Source organism: Microchirus variegatus, assembly GCF_963457635.1.
Source record: "Microchirus variegatus genome assembly, chromosome: 4".
NCBI lineage: Eukaryota > Metazoa > Chordata > Actinopteri > Pleuronectiformes > Soleidae > Microchirus > Microchirus variegatus.
The window spans coordinates 32893338-32917530 of NC_139805.1; the positions used below are offsets into that span (position 1 = coordinate 32893338).

General features: G+C 41.3%; 3 protein-coding genes across 3 annotated transcripts in view; 1 reads left to right on the forward strand and 2 right to left on the reverse strand.

Annotated features, from left to right (window-relative positions):
* Nucleotides 1-452: 452 nt before the first annotated feature.
* Nucleotides 453-10734, reverse strand: taf4b (TAF4B RNA polymerase II, TATA box binding protein (TBP)-associated factor; the record flags this gene model as incomplete). Its single annotated transcript, XM_083888312.1, has 15 exons — nucleotides 453-578; nucleotides 2425-2532; nucleotides 2932-2988; nucleotides 3100-3225; nucleotides 4221-4351; nucleotides 5628-5788; nucleotides 5867-5939; nucleotides 6109-6268; nucleotides 7113-7247; nucleotides 7513-7602; nucleotides 7706-7828; nucleotides 8126-8248; nucleotides 8632-8742; nucleotides 8870-8991; nucleotides 10239-10734. 15 exons carry the CDS (start codon nucleotides 10732-10734, stop codon nucleotides 453-455), a joined length of 2142 nt encoding a protein of 713 aa, XP_083744438.1.
* Nucleotides 10735-14377: 3643 nt separating this feature from the next.
* On the reverse strand, nucleotides 14378-18930 carry ddx10 (DEAD (Asp-Glu-Ala-Asp) box polypeptide 10). Its single transcript, XM_083888574.1, has 2 exons — nucleotides 17413-18930; nucleotides 14378-16512 (listed from the first exon to the last, which is right to left on the reverse strand). The coding sequence occupies exons 1-2, from the start codon at nucleotides 18763-18765 to the stop codon at nucleotides 15319-15321; spliced, it is 2547 nt and encodes an 848-aa protein (XP_083744700.1). The 5' UTR covers nucleotides 18766-18930; the 3' UTR covers nucleotides 14378-15318.
* A 768-nt stretch (nucleotides 18931-19698) lies between these two features.
* Nucleotides 19699-24193, forward strand: part of szt2 (SZT2 subunit of KICSTOR complex) — a 104090-nt gene continuing 99595 nt past the window's right edge. Inside the window, exons 1-5 of the mRNA XM_083887663.1 lie at nucleotides 19699-19800; nucleotides 20452-20577; nucleotides 21180-21353; nucleotides 21941-22111; nucleotides 22925-23047. Coding sequence (XP_083743789.1) covers nucleotides 19777-19800; nucleotides 20452-20577; nucleotides 21180-21353; nucleotides 21941-22111; nucleotides 22925-23047 — 618 coding nt within the window. The 5' untranslated portion in view covers nucleotides 19699-19776. The remainder of the gene's footprint in view (nucleotides 19801-20451; nucleotides 20578-21179; nucleotides 21354-21940; nucleotides 22112-22924; nucleotides 23048-24193) is intronic.

Genomic DNA, 24193 nt, shown 5'->3' on the forward strand with positions numbered 1-24193 from the left:
CGGTTGTGTTTGTTGGATTTAAACTTTAAACCTAAAAAAGGCAACGTGACGTTTTTAAAAAAAAAATAAAGACAGAAAATATCCCAATGTGATGATTTCACTACTCTTCTTTTTTTTAATGGGAAACAAAACAAACATAATAATGAAGAACTCAACAATACACAGTTCATTATTTTGTTGAACACACAGCGTCTCCCAGTGAGCGAGCGGCTTTTGTTTCCCTCAAAACCACTGAAATCTTATTTTGAAAGTATGACTCTTTTTAACATATAAACTCAAACCTGATCACGCACTCACTCACTTTTACAGCATGATACTAAAATAAATAAATAAAGAAAGAAAGAAATTAAACAGGAGGCGTTTGATCAAACTGAAATGCTGAAAACAACATCCCAAAACGATGATTACTATTATTATAATAATAATAATTAGATGATTAAAGTAGTAGGAAATCAGAGCATTGCTTTGTACAGAGTGAGGGAGTGTCGCAGGAAGTGATCCTGCTCCATACACACCAGCAGATCCCTCAGGATCACTCGAGTCACTCTGGGAACATCCAGTCTGGGCAGCAGAGAGACCTGAGAGACACACACACACACACACACACACACACACACACACACACACACACACACACACACACACACACACACACACACACACACACACACACACACACACACACACACACACACACACACACACACACACACACAACAATGTTCACTATTGTACCCTTACATATCATTTAAAGCTCAGTCTTAAAGGTTCAGTACACCAGAGATAATGTTTTTCTTCTTTATTTTCCCTCCATAAATCCAGCTCTGACTGGTTTTGTTTGTTTTGGCTGCTAAAGAAAGAAAGATGAATAATAGCCTAAAATAAGCAGCGATAATCACTCTTTTTTATTCATGTACTGTATGTGTTTCCCCTCTGTGCCACTGTTGATTTTATATATTCTATTGTTTTGATTCTGTGATGTTTTCCTTCTTTTATGTTTGTTCCTCGTGCGTCTGGTGCCGTATGATAACGAGTTGTTGAGCTTCTTAATTTCCAGACAATTAAGTATCTGACTGACACAACTCCAATTTCTAACACTTTTGGGTGTTTTAATGTGAAATATCGACTGGATATGTCGTCTTTCACCGTAGTTGATGAGCTGATTCGGATACTAATGAGATGAGATAAGGAGTATTGATATATTTCCATTATTTCTGACAACGTAAGGCTGAGCGGATGATAATTTTCACTGAAATTGCGATATCAAAGGGAATTATTTTTTTTACATCCGGATATTCCATCCTGATAGAGCTTATATCGCAATATTCCATCCCTATATCACGCAATAGAGCTTGTATCGCGATATTCCATCCCGATATCACGCAATAGAGCTTATATCGCAATATTCCATCCCGATATCACGCAATAGAGCTTACATCGCAATATTCCATCCCGATATCGCAATAGAGCTTGTATCGCGATGTTCCATCCCGATATCGCAATAGAGCTAATATCGCAATATACCATCCTGATATCACAGTAGAGCTAATATCGCGATATTCCATCCCGATATCCCACAATAGAGCTAATATCACAATAGAGCTTATATCACGATATTCCATCCCGATATCACGCAATAGAGCTTATATCGCAATATTCCATCCCGATATCCCAATAGAGCTTATATCGCAATATTCCATCCTGATATCCCAATAGAGCCAATATTGCGATATTCCATCCGATATCGCACAATAGCGCTAATATCACAATATAGCAATACAGCTCATATCCCAATATCATGCAATATTCCATCCCGATATCCCAATAGAGCTTGTATTGCTATATTCCATCCTGATGTCGCAATAGGGCTTGAATCACAATATTCCATCCGGATATTGCAATAGAGCTTGTATCGCGATATTCCATCCCGATATCACGCAATATTGTATCGCGATATTCCATCCCGATACAGCGATAGACCTTGTATCGCGATATTCCATCCCGATATCACGCAATATTGCTTGTATCGCAATATTCCATCCAGATGTAGCGATAGGGCTAATATCGCGATATTCCATCTCCATATCGCAATAGAGCTCGTGTCGCGATATTCCATGCCGATATCGCAATAACGACATCTGTGAGAATATTTCACAGAATGTCAAAATAAGTGTTTATTTTGAAATGGAACGATCGTTCATCATGAAAAAAATGATTCACGTAATCTGTAATAAAAGATGCTTAAAAATACAAAACATATAAAAGCTGATTATAACGTGACGTCGAGTGGTGCGCCGTATGAAATCGATCGACGGAGAGAGTGTGAGACCTTTGAGCTGACGAGGATTTTCCCACTCGTTGGTAAAACACCGAGTTGTTGTATAACAAAGAGTTTAAACACAGTGGTGGAGTTCACATACAGACCTGAGTCTCCGTCAGCTCCAGTGGTCTCTTCCTGCGTGGTCCGATGGCAGCGAGGGCCGTCATGTTAGCTTCTCTCTGCTGCAGCTGAGCTTCTTCCATTTGTTGTAACTGAAAACACAAAGCATTTTATTTGTTGGCACGGTTGCGCTTAATAATTCATAATGATAACAATTTATCCCCCTTTACTGGCATAGTTTACGACACGACGTTAGGCATAATTTATGTTCTCCGTATTGTTTATACAATACTTTACTCCCTCTGTTTTGGATTGTATCGGATTTTTATCCACACTTTTAACCCAGAGTGGGAAATAAATCAAAACATGACACCTATGAGTGTTTGTGTATTCCAACAATAGCTTTATGCGGGATTCTCCAGGTCATTTTTTTTTTTGGTGTTTTGGAGATTTCATGTGTATGATGAGTCGTCTTCCTGACTTGAACACTGATGAGTAAATAGTGAATTAACAAACAAAGAGAGTTAATGAAACGTAAAACAAATACTAACCTCTTTGGCTTTTTGCTTCAGCAGCTGAAACTGAGGATCCTCAGGGTGTGAGCGGCTCTGTGATCACAGACAGTGAGGTCACGTGTAGAGTTAGTTTACAGTGACAGTGGCCAGACCCTGTGAGTGTGTGTGTGAGTGTGTGTGTGTGTGTGTGTATGTTTCGCTCACTCGGGCCAAACGCATCAGTTTCTCTCTCTCCGCTTCGTCTTTCCTCTTCTTGTTCAGCGTCTCCACTTCCTCCAGGTAACGGAGCTGAGCACGAATGTCGCTCACTTTGGCGTGCCACGCGTCCTCCTGTCACACACACACACACACACACACACACACACACACACATTGAAGAAAAAGTCATTAAAAGGAAAATGTTTACTGTTATTATAAGGTGAGAAGAAGAAGAAGAAGTGTCATTTTCCCACAGACTTATGTACAAACCAGCGTAGTCGCCCCCTCATGGCAATTCAAGAAAAATACATGTTCGGCTTCTGCATTTGTTTGTGTTTTCCATCAAAAGTCAGACTTTTATTCATCAAAAGAGTTGCTAAATGAATAGAAAATATAGCCAAAGCATTGACAAAGACATTATTCATTCAAAATTATAATTTTGCCCTTTCGTCAAAGAACCAGCAAACCTTTTTTCAGCTGTGCTAACATAATCGCACAAGAGTTTTCTAATCATCCAATAGCCTTCTAACGCAATTAGCAAACACAATGTACCATTAGAACACTGGAAATTGGCCTCTATACACCTATGTATATATTCCATCAAAAACCAGACGTTTGCAGCTAGAATCGGCGTTTACCACATTAGCAATGTATGGAGTGTATTTCTGATTCATTTATTATTATATTCATTGAAAAAAAACCATTTTGAAACAAACTTTTGAACGGCAGTGTATCTAGTAAAATTGTCTGTTGATCATCTCAGCCCACTTTCCTGGCATTTTCCTCAAAATCAAAAATTACCCTCTAATGAGATTGAATTTTTTTTTTCCACATGATTTCTTTAAGGGGAGAATTCGCTCATGAATTCAGAAAAAAACAGGTAAACTCTCCCTTGGCACCACTGTCTGCAGGTTGACAACGTTCAGATAAGAAATACCTGTGAGCAGTTCATTGAAAAAAGTATTTTTTTATTTATTTTTTAAATAAGGACATTTCTAAGTGAACCCAAACTTTTGAACGGCAGTGCATATTCACCACATTATACTGTATGCTAACTGTACTATATCGTATAACATCATAGAGGTTTCTCCAGGCACCACCAGGTGTCGGGAAGAGGCTTTACTTACCTTCAGCGCTGCTTTGCGGTGTTCTGCAGTCAGGGTGAGCTTCTCCAGAAGCCCACGGAGACACTCCTGTGTCGCATGAGACACCAGAGCAAGAACCTCTGGACCAACATCAGTCACACCCAGCGGCTGCCCTGATAACACACACACACAAAAAAACCCTCAGATTTTCTGGAACATTTCAGCAGTTAACAACTGTAATCTCTGTCCAGGAAGTGTTCAATATAGGCCTATGTCTGTTTTTATGTTTGCTGTGTGTTTGAATGCTCACTGTTGCACTACGAGTACGCTGGATGTGGCGCCCGGTGCCTGGGGTCAATTTTAGATTGTCCAATTCATCCAGGAATCAATGTACCTTGCCCTGATGTATCCCAGCCATGAATTTGTGTGGTTTTGAACCTCTAACCCTCCGCTGACAAGTCTTTCAGCCATGGTTTTGACCACGTTGTACATATTTTACATATAGCCATCTTTAACTGACATACTGGGCGTGTTCGTAGGCTGGTTCGAAGGGGGACCGTACCTATGTTCCCCGGGTCCTATGTTCCCTGCTTTGTATATGACCGGGGAACATAGGACCCTTTCTCTAACCCTAATCCTAACCCTACCCTTTTTCAAAAAAAAGGATCCTATGTTCCCCTGTCACATACAAAGTGGAACTTTTTTGGGAAAAACGGGGAACATAGGAACCGGGGAACATAGGTACGACCCCGTTTCGAAGGCTAGCTTGAAGGCTAATTTGTAGGCTAGCAGTTATCAGCTTTGAAATCATTTGTAACATATCGATTCGAATCATTTGTAACATATCGATGTTTACGTGCCGCGACACCGGAGTCCAGGCACCGTTTACCAGTTAGCTCCGTTAGCTGCATTAGCTCATTTAGTGCCCCTACAGTGGAACTGGAGCGGTCTGTTTATTACACCAAAAGAGCAACGCTAACAATTACCAGCGTACCTGTGTACTGCGTATGTGTGCCACTGCCATTCGTGGCTTGGGCCCTAACAAGTGTATTTATGTGTAACTGAATGTTGTATATGATACATTTAATAATGGGATAATTATATATATAGTTATAAAAACATTGCTAGTAATTCTATCCTCGCTGGCAGCTGTGCCTCAGCTACACACTGTGTTTAAAAGATGATGAGGTGGTGGACCATGTTTTCATTATAACATGTTATTAAGTTGGGGGCCGCATGGAATCGGATGGGGTGGGCCGCATGTGGCCCCCAGGCCGCCAGTTTGAGACCCCTGCTTTAGAGACTTATTTTAACAATCCGAAGTCACATAAACATGACGTCAAACGCGTCTTTTTCCCCGGTCAGTCGTCATGGGAACGCGCCATGCGATATCGCGTTAACTCGCCCAGCACTAATTTTATCGTTTGAAAATACACTCGGGTGTTGTACCTGCGCGAAGGATCCGACTGAGCACCTTGTTGGGGGAGAGGAACGGCTGGTCGTGGCACGACTGCACCACAGAGCCGACGGTGGTGGTCAGGAACTTTGCATTCTCCTCTCTCAGGTTCACGCCAGCCATGAAGGCCACGTCGTTGATGTCATCGTCTTCTCTGTGGAACACAGAAACACAGGCATGTAGAACTTGGCACTAACATTGGCCTAACATTGAATTGGAGTGTGAGGAAAACCTGTAAGAGCCTGAAGAGGTCTTGAATCCAGATGGATCCTGGGTAAAAGGCTGCTTTGACAGTGAGAAAGTTCCTATAAAAAGGCAGAAGAAAATACAAAAGTGAGAGACTTTTTGCGCCTTGTTTTACCATATTTTCACGATCTCAGGTCTGGTTGTGCTGTAATAGAAGCTGGTGGACTTAATAAAGTGGAATTAAATCACTTTATAATCACATTTGACCACTTTATTAAACTGTTATACCTGGTAATGGTTTTCCTGGCTGGAGCAGCGTCTGCTTCATGTTGGGTCTGCTGCTGATGCAGCTGCTGATGCTGCTGTTGCTCTTTGATATGTAATTTCTGGGGAGCGTTAATGAGGTCACAGCGGGTCTCATAATCACTTTCCGAGCTGGTTGAATAACCTGCAGAACAAGCATTTAGAGACCGCGTTCAAGCAAAATGCAGAGTTTATTCCCCCGTCTTCACACATTTGTTTACGTGAGAAAATAGTGGCTGAGAACATGGGGAAAGTGGAGTCAAGATCTGTTGCCTCACAGACAGGAAGGTGAACGGTTGTTGGTTGTATGATTATTAAACATAATCTGCAGAACGGGCCGCGGATTAGGGCGTCGTCTCATTACGACCCGACCCTAATCCCACCAGTTATGATATGTTAAACTTGGGAACAGCTATCGTCTCCTTACCAACCTTCTCATAAATCTTCGGTTTGACAGTTGGTTATGGAACAAATTGGCCGTCGATACCTTAAAGTAGACGTATTATACCCCGTTTCTCCAAGTTAACCTAGTTCCCTGGTGTCCTAATGAACATGTCTGTGACATGCTTTGGTAAAAAATACCTTAAGGATGAAGCACCACAGCAGTTCAATAATCACCCTGCCAAAACAGCTCGCTTTTGAGCGCCTGTCTGAGACACAGGAAACTACGCCAGCGTCACTGAGGCTAACGGCAGCTAACAGCAGTTAGCATTTGGAAAAGCCATCATTTCACATTGCCGTCGTATATAAAATGTAAATCCTCTGAGGCTGGAAGTTTGTGTATAACTCTGTGCTGTACTGTGCGGCCAAGAATAGAACACTTCGCTCCACACGTCCGCTCTTCAGGACAATATTGCCCTTGCCTTTTCACACTTTGCCGTCTCATAGGGCCTCCAGAGTCCCAAATATAAGTATTAAAACGATTAAAAAAAAGTAGATTATGCATCATATGTCCCCTTTAAAACAACCAAACGTGATGTGCCGCTTACCTGCTTGCTGTTGTGAAGGTTCGCTCCTGTATCAGTGGCGGGCATCGGGGCACTGGAGTTACAGGCAGAGGTGGAAGCCTGTTGAATGAATAACTGAGGGTCTGCAGTGAGGCGGCGCACAGCAGGAAGACTTTTCTGGAAGAGATGAAAGACGACAAAAAACATTGTATTATTAGCAATAATACATTTTGCCATTAGGATACTGGAAGTTTTGCGACTGAGGTTTTGGAGAACAGTGAAGAAGGTCCTGGAGTAAGTTGAAGGACATTTTTGGGTATTTGTTTACACCAGATTGGCGAAAAATTAACACAATAGCTTTCTCTTGAAGCCAAACTTGAAAAAGTTGATAATAAATAATATGATACATTGTGATTGAAATGCTTAAAATCAATTTTGCCACCTTGAGGAATGGCACCAGACACGGCTGTGGAGTGGACTTCAGCTCCTGGTAGAGCTGCTCCGTGAACTCCTCTGCTTCCAGCTTCCCTTCCTGCAAAATAATTTTAAAAAACGGGTGATAAAATACTTTACTTTCAAATGAAATCAGCGTGTGACAAAGGATGATGATGATGAACAATGGGGCGAGGACGCACCAGCAGATTTCGGACCAGTCCCCTGACGTTGTTGGCCATGTTGGCCGACCTGGAGTCACTGGAGGCTAACTTGATCAGGGTAACCAGGAAGTTCTTGCACTTTTTCACACTTTCCAGTGTTTCCTGTCGGGGAAATATCAGGTTACAACCTCTTCTGATTATTTCAACGTCAAATTCAGACGTACTGATCGCAGTTTCCAGGTCCAACGACTTTCTGGATACCCAAAAAACGCAGATATAGCAAAAGGGATCAGGAAATAACCGATATCTATGTGTTTTTCCCAAGAGTGCCCAAGAGGACATTAAATTAAGATTATATTGTTCATACTTGTTACAGCAGATATAGACATTTTAAAGCCAATATCAACAAATATTCACCAAGTTATAGGTGCATGACAAGGCTTCCTCTCTCTCTCTTACCTGAGTGAACGTGGCCGGAGTTTCCTTTCTGGTTTCTGTGACCGGAGCCTGAATGCGAGGCTGGCTCTCGTGAGCAGACGCAGCGTTCTGGGTCACAGCTGCCTTAGGAGCGACACTGACAACCTGAATGACACAGCAACCAACAACGGTGAGGTGTGGATTACAACATTATTGCATATTGACTGGTGTCGGTCCTTTGACTTGATCTGTTCTCCGTTTGTTTGCCCAATTGTTCAGAAGAAATCGGAGTGGAATTTGGATCATGAATGGAGCAAATATTAGCAACGGGGTTGTTCAAAACTGAAAAATCTGATTCTGAAATCACAAAACTTGCTTCAAATTGGTTTTAAGCAGGACCAAATGGTGTATTATAGGCCCATATGATTAACTAGTTTACTGTAGGGTCTCGCGAGGAATCAACCATCACATCAAGTATCTATTAATCCAGGAGCACAATAACCAGAGAGCAAATCTGTCTATCCTGTCATCGGTCTATCTATACGTACCTTGACCAGCGCCGTCTTCTGGATGGCAGGTGGAGGCAGGAAACTGGGAGGAGCCGCCATCCTGATCACCGTCACCTTCTCGTTACCTTTACTTCCGTTTGCCGCAGACACCTGAACTCCAGGAGAGACAAAGGAAGAGGAGGAGGAGACGTCAGCACATCCTTCTTCTTCTTCTTCTTCTTCATCACTACATCATTATTACAATCAAAGAAAAGCAGCAGTTTACACACACACACACCTGATGGGACACGATTCTGGGTGCTTGACCACTGGTAACTCTCGTTCCCTGCTGAGCCTGAGCCAAAGCCTGCTGGGATACGAGCATCAGCTGCCCGGTGTCACTGCGGATCAACATCATCCCTGCAACAAACGACAACACACGCAGATCACTCACCAACAAAGTGATGCTTTGTGCTGGGAGAGTCACATCAGACACAGTGAACACACGGCGTGTATGTGGGACTGTGGGTGTACCGTGTGCAGCTGATAAGGAAGGCGCACACACGTCTTTGGCTTCTTCCTGTTTCTTTTTTTAGGGACGTCTTTTTAGTTTGTTTTTGTTGCTATTTCTTTATCAAAGTGCTTAAAATAACACATTCAATTAAAAAAAGCAAGCTGTAGAGTAACATGCTTTGTTACTTATGTTACAATAGTAATGTGAATCATGACAGTAGTCTACTGGACATTGGACATAGTGGTTTAGTGGACATAATAGCGTATTGTACACAGTACTGTGTTTTTGTTGTTGTTTGTTTAGTAAAGTGTCCTTGAGGGTCAAAAAGGCGCTTATGCATTAGTATAATTATTATTATTCTCCTGGACACAGTACTTCAGTGGACACAGTGGTCTACTGGACATAGTAGTTTGGTGGACACACTAACACAGACATTTCAGTGGACACAGTAGTTGTAGCCTGGTGGATACAGTAGTTTAGTGGACACGCTAACTTCTGGACATAGTAGCCCAGTGGTCTACTGGACATAATAGCTTACTGTACAAAGTATTCTGTTTTTATTGTTGTTTGTTTGTTTGTTTGTTTAGTAAAGTTTCCTTGAGTGTCAAAAAGGCACTTATGCATTAGTATAATTATTATTATTCTGCTGGATATAGTCTTCTTGTGGACACAGTACTTCAGGGGACACAGTAGTCTGCTGGACATAGTAGTTCGGTGGACTCACTAACACAGACATTTAGTGGACACAGTAGTCGTAGCCTGGTGGATACAGTAGTTTAGCGGACACACTAACTTCTGGACACAGTAGTTTCGTGGACACAGTAGCCCAGTTGTCTACTGGATATAGTGGTTTAGTGGTCTACTGGATATAGTGGTTTAGTGGCCATAATAGCTTATTGTACACAGTATTCTGTTTTTATTGTTGTTCGTTTGTTAGTTTAGTAAAGTGACCCTGAGTGTCAAAAAGGCGCTTATGCATTAGTGTTATTATTATTATTCTGCTGGACACAGTACTTTAGGGGACACAGTCACCTGGTGGACATGGTAGTTTCGTGGACACACCAACTTACTGGATAGAGAGAGAAGCTGGTGGACACAGTAGTGTTCTGGACACTGTGGTCTACTGGACACAATATGTTGGTGTAAGACTCACCTGCTGGTATCTGGATGTTGGCTGGCAGATGTGAGGAGCTGCTCTGTGGCAGCCGAGGGGCCACAGTGACCGGCTGCGGATTGGCTGTCCTTGGCACGGCTATCACCACTGTCCGTCCGGGTGTCGGGGCCTGATTCATGGAGGTCACCTGGCCCATAGGTGGTTTGGTCACCTGGAGTTGACCGTTGGCACTCACTCCTCCTGCGGCGGCGGCCATCTTTGCTACCACCATGATGGAGGAGGGGGAAGCGGAGGTGGACATCTGAGGCAGTGGGCCAGCGACAGGAAGTGCGGAGGGTGAAGAGTGGAGGCTCTGGACGGAGATGATCGTTTTAGGCGGACCACAGACCGAGTCAATCTTTGAGGCGGCTGCAGTGGAGAGTGTGGTCTGTGCAGTAAGCGTGGCTGCGCATGTGCCAGAGATCTGTAACACCTTTGCTTCTCCAAAGGGCTCCAGCAGCTTCTGGGCCCCACTTACCAGCTTTGGCGTGGTCATGATTATTGCTGAGCAGAAGAGCGAACACAGCCGTTACAAAAATTAAATGTCCAATATGCATAATATATTGAAATATTTACACAATATTGCGAATGCGCCCCCAAATGCAGAGGTAATTTTTTTCCTCCTGTAGTGATAATTTACATAAATTTGCATACTTATGATAAACATTTTCCTCATTATGCAAAATAAATAAATACATTATTTAAATAAATAAAAAACAACAGTTGGTGTGTCTTATCTTGGCGTGTTTGGCGATATCCGGTAACAGATTTCAAAATCATTTACATAAAACATTTTAAAGATTGATATTGTACCAATTAGGGATGGGAATTGGTATCGGTATTGGTCCAATACTGGTCAAAAGGCCTGGGGATCAGGTATCGGACAGATTAAACTGTAAAATCTGATCATATATATTACATGCTTCACTATGTGGAAAAATGTAAATAAAAGTCAGCAAAAACTTTTTAGCTGAGTCATGTTTGCTCGACCGGTAGACAATCGAGTTTGTGATATCGTCCCAACCCTAGTGCCAATATCGTGCATCCCTTCAGTCAGTCAGTATTTGTTTCCTATTTAAATGTTGAAAAATGTTGTTCAGCATTTTCTAAACCTCAAAAAATGATGAAGACCTTGTACAGTTTTCAATTTAAATATTTTCTTTGCAACATGGCGCCCTGATGACACACCAATAATGATAATGTATCGGCTCATCCTTAAAAGAAACTAGAAAAGACTAACATTTAAGAGGCTTAAAAACAAAGAAGTAACATGAAGAATCTTTATTGCGCACTCTTTGTATTTTGCAAATATACTACTTTATGATGTTAATATCACACATTTTGATGTTTAATGGCCGTCAACACTATATTACACATGACACATGATAGTTGTATGACATTAGCTGTGTGTAAGGCTTTTATTTTGTTTCAAACAACGTTTGGAAAAAGGGGTGTGAATTTTTTTTTAGCACATTTACAACAATATTTGTTTAATTAGAAATGTAATAATATGTATATGCATATATATATATATATATATATGTATTAATAGTTTAATCTAAATGTTGAATGTTACACCTAAATGTTAAATCTAAATGCTAACTCTAAATGCTAAATCTAAATGCTAAATCTAAATGTTAAATCTAAATGCTAAATGTAAATGTTAAATCTAAATGCTAAATCTAAATGTAAAATCTAAATGCTAAATCTAATTGTAAATGTTAAATCTAATTGTCAATGCTAAATCTAAATGTATGTAAATGTAAATGTTAAATCTAAATATTAAATCTAAATGTCAAATCAAAATGCTGCGTTTATAGTTAGCAGTTATTTCCAGCATAATCGCATACACAGCCTTTAAAGTCGTTGCAATGACGTCACGTTGTTGCGCGTGCGGCTCAGGCTAAAGGGTGGAGCTAGTTAGCTTAATTGACGAGCGCGAAGACTTTTACTATGGACAAAGTAAGTCGCCGCCGCCACTTTAATACGACAACATTCGACATTTGCCATCACTTTACACCTTACGTGAGCGTAAAGAGTCACGTTTAAATCATAGTTTAAACAAAAGGAAGCGTTTTAAACACATACATACACACACACACACACCTGCTGGCGCTGGCGCTGGCGCGGCTCTGGCTCCACTCACCTGATGCGTTCAAGGACCACAGAGCGGTGTGCTGACTGGTATTTGTAGCCTCTTTAGGAGCCTTTTCCTGGCATAAACACTGACCGAGTCAGGACCAGTAGTTCTCATAGAGACCAAAACCCGGTCTTAATTTCTGAAGAGCTGAGTTATACGTTTTAGGACTAAGATTATTGCCTGAACTTATCATTACAAATTCCAATAAAGTGACACGTGATTAAATCAACAACTATACCTGCAAATGTGTAGATTCAGTGTGGATAAAAAAAAAGAGTTTAAAGGGAAGTACATAAGAAGGAGGACTTTAAACTGTCGATCAAAGACAACCAAAGGCAATCAAAGATATCACAGGAAGACACAGCATGTTCCACAAAGGAGTGTTTAAGGAACGAATGAATAGAAACATATGAAAGATGATCCCCAGCCTATGTTGTCTTTAATGTTTCTTCAGGGTGGAGAAACATCTTAGTCACTCTGCGCCACCTGCTGGACAGCTGTGTCACTGCACTGGCTCAACACTGTGTGATCAAAACCACCAAAAATGTATTTAATGACGCATAAAATGCGATTATTCTTAAATAATGAGAAGTGGGAAAAAGTCTGACAGACCGTACAGTCGTTAATTAAAGTGTAACATGAATACTCAAAGCATTAATCATAATTGTATTTCTTTAACTCGATTTTAACCTTATGGTTTTTAATTGTTGAAGAAAGTGCTGTTAAAAAGATTATTCTTTTTATGCCACTGCATACTGCACTTCACTTGTTTGCTTGATATCTTGTAAATATTAAATGACACCTTCAAGAGCTGAGAAGAGTGCTGGGCACTATGTTCCATAACCTAGCTTACAGGCTACACACTCACCCAACGGGTAAAATTGTAAGAAGAACTCCTCGAGAAGTAAGTTTCCAGGTCTTATTTGGCAGAAAACACACAAAAATCAACCCTACTATTACTCGAAAATATTACTATAATACTATAATATATTACTAATATACTTGAAAACACGTCATCTAAACGTAATGCGGCTCCTGAATGTGAAACCTGTGGTGGAAACCATGAAACTCGACACACAAATGAACAAAAGTCCAATCGTTTAAGCACATTTACTCAATATCTAATCTAAATAGAAATGTAAATGTTAAATATAAATGCTAAATATAAATATTAAATATAAATGCTAAATATAAATGCTAAGTATAAATATTAAATATAAATGCTAAATCTAAATGCTAAAAGTAAATGTTAAATCTAAGCTAAATCTAAATGTTAAATCTAAATGCTAAATGTAAATGTGAAATCTAAATGCTAAATCTCAATGTTAGATGTAAATGTTAAATCTAAATATTAAATCTAAATGCTAAATGTTAAATCTAAGCTAAATGTTAAATTTAAGCTAAATCTAAATGCTAAATATAAATGTTAAATCTAAATCTCAATGTTAGATGTAAATGTTAAATCTAAATGCTAAATCTAAATCTGAATGTTAGATGTAAACGTTAAATCTAAATGCTAAATGTAAATCTTAAATCTAAGCTAAATGTGAAATCTAAATGCTAAATGTTAAATTTAAGCTAAATCTAAATGTTAAATCTAAATCCCAGTGTTAGATGTACATGTTAAATCTAAATGCCAAATGTAAATGACACACAAAAAGTGACCCTACTATTACTCTGTTCCATCTTCTCGTTTGTACCGAACATCTCTGGATACTTGAAAACACGTCGTCTAAACGTAATGCGGCTCCTGAATGTGAAACCTGTGCTGGAAACCATGAAACTCGACACACAAATGAGCAAAAGTCCAATCGTTTAAGCACATTTACTCAATATCCAAGTTTATTCTAACGTCACAATAATGTCCCCCCCCCCCCCTCACACACACACCGATACCGGAGGAGAAGTCGAATCATGTTAAATATTGAATAAATCTCACGAGATGATGACGCAAAATAGAAAAAAAATAATTTGTAAAATGTCAATCATTACATCACGCTGAGTTAAACAAGGATATTAATCTAAATCCTGAATTTGTGTTGTGTATTTATTCCACTGTGAGGAAATGACGATGCTGCCGTTAAAATGCTGACGTAAGATCACCGACGATGTCATGTGATGACGTCATCAACGTTACAGCTGTGTCACAATGAGTCTGCATTACAAACTACTGTGAGGGAAGTGTACCGTTTACTGTGTTTACTGGAGCTGAAACAATTAATCCATCACTAAAGTAATTGCCAACTATTTTCATAATCGATCAAAACTTTTTTCATGATTAAAACAAGGTTTCTGATCGTTTTAGCTTCTTTAATGTGAACACTTTCTTCGTTTCTTTGCACCACATAACAAATAAATGTTTGGTTTGATAAACACTGATCAACGTTTTTTTTTAATTTTATGGACCAAACGATTCATCGAGAAAATAACCAACAGATTAAATCGATTACGAAAACAGTTTCAGCTCTAGTGTTTACCACTTTAGGTCACAGTTTGCCAGCTTCTCACTCCCCTGCACCAAAGGCCATAGAGGAAAAATCAGTGTATTTTTGTCACAGAAACACAGACGTGTTCTTATCTTATATTTTCCTATGGATTTTGGTGTGGGAGATCAGGCAGATTGCAAATATGAGCTTCTAACAGTGACATAAAGTGACAAACATGAATATAATATAGGGGTAGATTCTATTAGGTGAACCCATTATCCATTTAGGTGAACCATGTGGCTAAAATCTGTTTTTCCTTGTGCCTCTGCTGACATGATGAAAGTAAATGTCGTTATTGTCAATCAATTCTGATTAAATCACATGTGTGTGGTCCTCATTCAGACTCTAACAAGCCAGTTATACAAGAGGAATATTTTTTTTTTTTCTCATCTGACTCATCCCGTCGTTCTTCTTGAGTTCTATTTCAATGTTACCATAGCGACCACGCTAACCTCTACTGTCCTCCCAACAGATGCAACACTAACTCCTCATCCTCAGCCAGAGAGAGACCAGTGTCCAGAGGTTTGTGCTCGTCGTTCGCCTTCGCTTTCTTCCTCTTCCCTGCTGTGAGCTCTTCGTCCTCCTCGTCGCTGCTCTGCTGCCTTTTCCTCGATCCCGTCACATGATCGTCCTCCTCCTCCTCCTCCTCCTCCTCCTCCTCCTCCTCCTGGGAGCGGACTTTATCTGGGTCAGGGAGCGCGCTGGGGTCAAACTCGTCGTCGCTGTAGTTGGCCAGGTACGCGTGCACCTCGTCCTCTTCGTCGTCGGACTGCTCCCCATGCTGCCGGCTGGCCTCCCTCCTGGCCGCCTTGGCCTTCAGCCTCTTCTCTCTGTGCTTGGCTTTCACCTTGCGGCTGTACTCGTGCTTGTCGAACTCCTGGTCTTCGCGCTTCAGTCTCTCCTTGGCCTTCTCCACGTTGATGCCCGAAACCTCCTCCTCCTCCTCTTCCTCCTCAGCCACGGTGCGTTGGACAGGCGGCCACAGCTGCACAGCCTCCCCTTCTTCGTCGAATGTCACCTTGGTGTTGACTTTAAACTTCTTCTTCAGGACCTTTTTGGCCTCCGTGTACTTGGTCACTGCCTTTTTCTTTTTGGGGTCCTGAGGAGACTCCTCGGGGTCTTCCTGCTCCTGCGTGACACTGAAGACATCCTTTGTTTTGACTGTGAACAGATCCAGGTCCTTCTCCTCCTCATCCTCCTCCTCGCTGTTGTCATCTGCACCCAGCAGTAACATCCTCTTCTGCTTCACATCTTGCTCATCCTCGCTTTCCTCATCATCATCTGACTCCGACGTCTGACCTTCCTCGCGAGGAACGTTTCCCGTGAGCTCAGCCTTGAAGCTCTTCAGCTCCTCCTCCTCGCCGTCGTCGTCAGACTGCTGCTGCTCGTCTCTCCGCCCGTCCTGCTCAGCTCTCTGTGCCTGAGCTTTGTTCAGGAAGCGCACTCTGGGAGCCACGGCGAGGCCCAGGGACACGGCATACTCCTGGATCTTCAGCTTAAAGACGTCGAACACCTCTTTGTTCTTCATCAGGTAGACGGAGCGCAGGTAGGACACGAAACACCTCTGGGCTCTGTCCTTCTGCTCCTTCTCCTGGGCCAGGAAGGCCTGCAGCTTCTGCTGGACGGCCTGCAGCTTCTCTGGGTTCACCTGCAATCAAACGCACAATGATACTGATTTAAGGGAAAAACGCTATACGTATATATAATGGTGTTATTCTCCAGCACATGAGAGCTAGTGAAAGTAATGCAGGGTTCGCAGCCGAGCATTCCAACACTGATCAACATTTATTCTGACATTTTACAGACCAAACAAATCAATCCAGAGAGTAATTGAATACGGAAATAGAAAAGTGTGTTTTTATAAACAACGGTTTCTTCTGTAACTTTTTAATATATTAGCATTAGAGCTGCAACTAACGATTATTTTCGTATTCTGCGGTTTGGTCCATAAAATGTCAGAAGAAAAAACAAAACAAAACACAAATAATTAACATGTAAATAGTGATAACAAGTGGAGCTGCTAATGCCAATTATTATTATTGTTATTATTATTATTTTTTTAAATGACAAAAATTGGACTGTATAATCAATGCAATTCTAATAAAAATAGTTCCATTATTATAATAATAACCATGATACATGTATAGACAATACACACAGCTCATTGTGAATAGAACCTTCCTGAAATGTGTTTTTCATCTCTATTTGCTCATGTTTCACTTTAGAAAAAAACTTTCAAAGATGATTTTGTTCTGGAAAGTGACTTTTGAGTTTCACTGAGTTTGATTTTAAGAAGTCATTTTGTCCATTTCTATCAGTGCATGAGACTGAATAAGCCGTTCATTGTAAAAGGACATTAAACACATCGACAGAAAAGAAAAATCAAGAGGATAATGACATCCTTTTTTAAATCTTTGGTTAAGTTTTGGACTAAAATTTGAGCTAGTAATTAACCGGTTAAGATTAGAGCTAATGTTTTTATTGGATGCAAGTCCTCAATGGACAGCTGCGTGAACCTGTGTGTGTGTGTGTGTGTGTGATGTCTCACTTGGATCTTATTAATGGGAACTTTCTTCGCCTGCAGCTGCGTCAGCATGCCCTTCTCCTCAGAGGGCAGCAGCAGCAGCAGGGCCTCGCCGCCCTCCTTGTACCGGGCGGTGCGTCCCACCCGGTGGATGTAGGTGTCCGCGTCCTCCGGACAGTCGAACTGCAGCACCCAGTTGACGGCGGGGAAATCCAGGCCTCTGGCGGCGATGTCGGTGGCGAAGAGCACGGCGTTCTGCTTCCTGATGAAGTCATTGTAGACCTCTACCCTCTTCATCTGCTGCTGCTTGCCGTGCAAAGCCAGGATGGGCATGCCGGGTCTGAGGCGGCAGAAGACGCGGAACAGGTACTGCACCTCCTTGCAGCAGGCAAAGAAGACGATGATTTTCTTGGTCAGGTGGCTCCTGATGAAGGAGAAGAGCATGTCGACCTTCTGGTGGAGCTCGCACACCACGAAGCTCTGCTCCAAGGTCGCCGGCGTGCTGAACTTTGCCTTCTCGTGCACCCACACGTACTCGGGGTCTTTGAGGCTGAGCCGGGCCAGGTCCTTGACCGACTTGGTTTGAGTGGCGGAGAAGAGCAGCGTCTGCCGGGTCTTGGGCAGGTTCTCCACGATGGCATTCAGAGTGTCCGCGAAGCCCATGTCCAGAATGCGGTCGGCCTCGTCCAGGACCAGCATGTGCAGGTCGGACGCATGGAAGGAGGCCGTCTCGTCCATGTGCTGGAGCAGCCGGCCCGGGGTGCAGATGACGATGTTGGTGCGGTGGATCCTCTCCGACTCGCTCTTCAGCTCCTTGCCGCCGATGATGAGTCCGGCCGAGAACTCGTGGTTCTTGCCAATCTTGCGAAGGACTTCGAAAGTCTGGTACGCGAGTTCTCGGGTGGGGGATATGATGAGGGCACCGAGGCCGTCCATGGAGCTCCACTGCTGTCGGAACAGACACTCCAGGATCGGTATGAGAAAAGCCAACGTCTTCCCCGAGCCAGTCTTGGCTGCACCCAGGACATCTTTACCCTGCAGAGCGAAGCCAATGGTCTGCCTCTGGATCTCTGTGGGCTGCCTGTACTGAGCCCCCTGAAGACCCAGCAGCGTCTTCTTTGAAATGGGGAAGTCTGAGAACTTGACAGCGTCCTTGGAGTTGATTTGTCCGTACCTGCTGACAAGCTTGTTGATGTACTCACGCTCCACCTGCCACTCAGGCTTCTTCTTGCTCCCGGCTCTCTCTCGCTTCACGCGTGCTTTCGTCTTGCTGTACTTCTTCTTCCATTTCTCGAAGTTTTTCACCGGGTCGGCGCCGTCAAACTTCTTCCCCGGTTTGTTTTTCTTCGCCTTCGAGTCTGAGCGCTTGGTCTCCATGGTTTTTTCACAGCGGACACATGTGGAGACCACGGCCGTCAATGAGGGACACGGAGCTGTCCGCGGAACACAGAACCACAGTGGACTGGACTTAATGTTTGTCCGAACACGTACCGAGTGTCCTCTAACTCTGATTTAAAACAAAAACAGCAGGAAACGTTGTTTGGAAACATACACTTTTACCTCCGGCTGACCAGCGTGGAAAAAGACGAGGCTTTGGTCGCGTTTGCCGTGACGTCATCATCAAGCGACACCCTCTTCGTTTTTTCTTTTCTTTTTTTTTTTAAATAAACAAATATTTTTTACGTATGTTTTAAACTATTCATGCATTTAATCATGCGTGTATGTATATAAAATATATATTATATTAAAATGTTGAGGAATTACACATTTGGATAGAACACCGCCCCCTCTGCACAGAGGAAGCGGCACTTCCGGATCACATGCTGCTACGGAAGTTTAACGAATTTGACTTCAAAATAAAATAACTTATTTATTTTTTATTTTTTTTATTTTTTTTAAATAACAACGCGAGAACGGAGGAAACTCAAACGACCTTAGCGCCAATGAGCACCTAGTCTGGTCTATATTCACACACACACACATATGTGAATATAATATAATTCAGGTGATTATAATAATGTTGTGTATAATAATGTGTAATAATGTTAATGTATGTTTATTATTATGATGTTGAAAATGGGCAAATCTAACTGTAGATAGTTAGAAACTATAGGTATCATGAATATAAACGTAAATAGTGCTTCATTCTGTCTATATTCTATCACATATCACACATTTTCACGCGCGCAGTTTTATATTGAAAGAGATGACCGGAAGACGTGTGTGTGTGCTGTCACCGTGTGTTTCTCTTGACAGTGTATATGTGTGCAGTCACAGCACAGATGATAAACAAGAAACAGCAGCGGTTGTTTTGCACAGACAGAACTCAGCGGGTATTTGTTAGCCGAGGCTCGCTAACATCCCCGCAGTCCGTATGATACACAAGGCATGGCCGAGAAACAGGACAATGAGGTAATGTTAGCTTCTGTTCACGTTCAAAACACACAGACACAGGCTGCGTTACTGGGGGGGGGGGTGAAGGTGGGGGAGGAAGAGCGAGAAGAGAGTCTCATTTGCTGTTTGGTCACATGTGCTGAGAGTCCACAACTCAACTAAGTCCAGTTTTAGGTCTGTGCTGACCTGTGTGCTCGGCTACAAACTTGTGCTAGCGGCTGGTTAGCTTAGCAGTTAGCAGGAGCTGCCAGCATGAGGACTCAGGTGTGTGTGTGTGTGTGTGTGTGTGTGTTCTTGTATGGGTGTATTTGTGAGCACCCAGACACTTGTTGGCTGGTCCTCACATTGTGACACCCCTAAACATGTACTTTTTCAGGGTTAAGACCTGGTTTTAGGGTTAGGGTTAGAATCAGACTGAAGTTAGGGTTAGGGTTAGGCACTTTGTTGTGATCGTTAAGTCTGGAACTGATGCTGTCAGACGGTATCCAATCTTCTCAGGGTGTTTTGACCCTCCAGTCCAGCCCTCCTCCTCCTCCCTTTTGTGTCATTTTCAACAGGAGGCTCTTTCTGCTGCCTCTCCAACCCTTACACTCATTGACTAATATACCCTATGTCAGCTAAATAAGCTCTGAAACACAAACTTGTGTATTTTGTGCTTCTTTTCGTCAGGTGGAGGAGGCTGACCAGATCTACCTGCTGATGAAGGAGGAGTATCGCATCTCCAGGAACGTGCGTCTGGCTTGGTTCCTGGGTAAACTTAACCAAGTCATCTGGCCGGCCTCAAAGCCTGAGCTGGTGAGTTCTTACGTATGTTATTTCCTGTCCACATGATAGTGGAAAACAATGCTAGGCCACAGTGTAGCTATGTATGACTTTATTTTTGGGTTTTTAATAATACATTCAATTGTTATAATCAGCTAAATTATATTATATACGCATATAGACCAGACTAGATGCTCATTGGAGCTAAGGTTGTTTGAATTTGAGATCTCCATTCACGCGTTGTTGTTTAATAAAAAAAAAAAAAAAAGTTCTTTTATTTTGAAATCAAATTCGTTAAACTTCCATAGCAGCATGTGATCCGGAAGTGCCGCTTCCTCTGTGCAGAGGGGGCGGTGCTCCATCCAAATGTGTCATTCCTCAAAATGTTAATATGATATATATTGTGTATACATACATGCATGATTAAATGCATGAATAGTTTAAAACATATGTAAAAATATTTGTTTATTTAAAAAAACAAAATCGCTTTATTTTACTTCCTGTTTGTTTCATCGGAATCTTCTGATACAGATATCAGTCTGATAGTCTTTTTTTTTTACATCTTTTAAATTGCTTTAAATGACAAAATACTCCAAAAAACCCGTTTGACCACCGTCTTTATCCTGCATTCACAGCTCAACTCAGAGAATGAATTGGACTTGTTGAGCATCTTACCGAAAGGATGGCAGCCGGACTTCTCTCCCACTTTGTACCCGTACATGCTGATGCCGTCCACTCGGGCCACCTTCCTGGCCCGGAGGTACCGCTTCATCATCGAGCTGGACCTCAGCCCCTCCACAGGGATTGTGGTAAGACAGTTTACCAAAATTTGATTTAGCATCGCATGCTTTTGATTACTTTACATTGATATCAGCTTAAAACAATAGTTTTCCTGTATAAATATCAATTTGATGCCAGTCAACAGTATTCCAAAAAAAGCAACATTGTGGTAAATAGACAGTCAGACAGCTTTCAATTCACGTAATCTCCGCTGTACCGATGTTATGTTCTTTGCTATTTAAATGTACGCTCACGACTTTAAGGTAAATATAAGAACAAACAATCATTTCCCCCCTCAAACTCTTCTGTTTTCTTCTGTGTGGTAGATTGGAATATGGACTTAGAGTCGTCCGATTAGAAAGCTCTGATGGGTTATTTGATGTGTTTTGGCAACAAAAGTTACACACAGGAGCTTTAAAGTTTTACCTTACAAGTGAGAAGTGATTGTTGTGTTTGGATCCGAGCAACCACCAAGTTATTTTCCTCCTACGTCCTTCAGTAGAATACTAATCCTTTGTGTCGGGAACATCCACACGTTATATTCTCTGTACCAGAACAGCATGAGGCTCCTGTCGCTGTTATTCTTTACAAGTCACTGTTTCTTTCTGCGCCGCAGGATGACAGCACAGGCGAGATGATCTTCGACGAGGTGTTTCATGCCTTGTCGCGATGTCTGGCCGGTTTGGCGCAGCCGTTCACGATCCCTGGAACGGATCGGCTTTTCAAACCCAAGATCTTCATCACCATTCTGGCATATTCGTCAATCATCGGCCTCACTTCCCATCAGGTATATTGGACAGTGGCTTACATGACGTCTTGTTTTTGTTATTTTTTAACGTTAATTTTTAATTGGGGTTTTGTGAGGTCCTGTAATTAGCGGCAACATAGACATGGACACTTGCCCTTTCTTAAAAATGGAAGAAAACAGATTTTAGCCATTTTATTGAAAGGCTGACCTATTTAAACGTACTGGTTTTTTCTACGGTATTTTAAGACTATATTCACCACTTTATCTCACTGTTAGACAGCCTTTGATGGCTGGAAACCGAAGTTTGTAAAACGCTCACTCTCCCACACCAAAGTATGTAGAGAAAATTGGCATTTTTAGCTCACAGGGGACACATTGATGGCAAGAAATAGGGCACAAATATATTTTTAAGATATTAAGACTTAAGTAAGTGAAGGACCTATGAGTGCAGCCTTTTGTTAAGTGGCTAAAATCTGTTTTTCTCTGTTTGTCCCCGGGTGGCAGCCATGTTTTCAGTGAAGGGAAAGTCTTCAGTTCTCTTGCCGGCTCACTAATGGCGAGCACAGTGAAGTCAGTGTTGACTTAGCTTTTACAACCCCACTTAACCTGAACAAACTATCCTTTTTTTAAAAAAAAGCCCTGCAGCTTCAGAAAGGTCTACTGGAGAACACTTTATCAGCTTTGTATTTAAATATTAACTCAAATTCAGTCACACTGAAAGCGTATTTTAGCACAAAATTTGTGCTAAAAGACGGAAAAACAGCTGAGAACATCCACAGCACATAAATGTTGCGTAATTGTGCTGTGGATGTTCTCAGCTGTCATCACCTGACAGCCTCCATTCTTCTGCAGGTGTTGGTACAAGGCTGTCAGCTGGACAGAACCGACCTCAGCGACTTCCTGCATCACATCTATCAGCAACTCAGAGCTGTGGAGAGCAGCATCGCTGAAGTCCTTCATCAGCAACACGAGCAGGCAAGTACTCGCGGACAGTATTTACAATGTACTGACGAGACGGAGCTGGATTTGATTGAAAATGCTTTACAAAGGCAATAGAATGCAAACATTAAACATTAAATTAAAAACATTATATAGATAGTCGTATAAATCATGGCTGAGCTTCTTTGGATGTACAGTACGTGTCTAATTCAATGAAGCCAACTCGGCTGTGCTCTGTGATGGAAGTTAATCCGTGAGGCAAAGCGACAAACCTATTCTTATCCAATAAACTCACATTAGCTGTCACTGAGGCTGTCTAATTTTCTGATAAATCCATAAACCCCCACAATTTCCCTGCACAGGGATTTACGAGGATTTTCTTTTTTCTATTTCAAATTTTGCACTTATTGCATCCCGTGGGGTATTCATATTTGTGCAGTACCCGTAACTGCTTGCTTACATTTCTTATCTGAACATTGTCAACCTGCAGGCAGTGGTGCCTATGGGAGAGTTTACCTGTTTTTCTGCATTCATGAGATGATTCACATGAGATATTCAATCTCATTAGAGAGTAATTTAACACCCTTTTCTAAAGCTTACAATTCCTGATTTTGAACAAAATGCCAGGAAAGCGGGCCGAGAGGGTCCAACAGATAACATTACTTGATATATATATATATATATATATGTATATATATATATATATGTATGTGTATATATATATATGTATGTGTATATATATATATGTATGTGTATATGTATATATATATATATATATATATATATATATATATATATATATATATGTATGTGTATATATATATATGTATGTGTATATATATATATGTATGTGTATATATATATATGTATGTGTATATATATATATGTATGTGTATATATATATATGTATGTGTATATATATATATGTATGTGTATATATATATATATGTATGTGTATATATATATATATGTATGTGTGTGTATATATATATATGTGTGTGTATATATATATATGTATGTGTATATATATATATATGTATGTGTATATATATATATGTATGTGTATATATATATATATATATGTATATATATATGTATATATATATATGTATGTGTATATATATATATATATATATATATGTATATATATATATATGTATGTGTATATATATATATATATAT

Coding starts and splice junctions, on each gene's coding strand:
- ddx10 (XM_083888574.1), bottom strand. CDS start 18,765: ATGGAGACCAAGCGCTCAGACTCGAAGGCGAAGAAAAACAAACCGGGG. Junction 16,513..17,412: donor TTCCCATTAATAAGATCCAA/GTGAGACATCAC, acceptor GTTTGATTGCAG/GTGAACCCAGAGAAGCTGCA.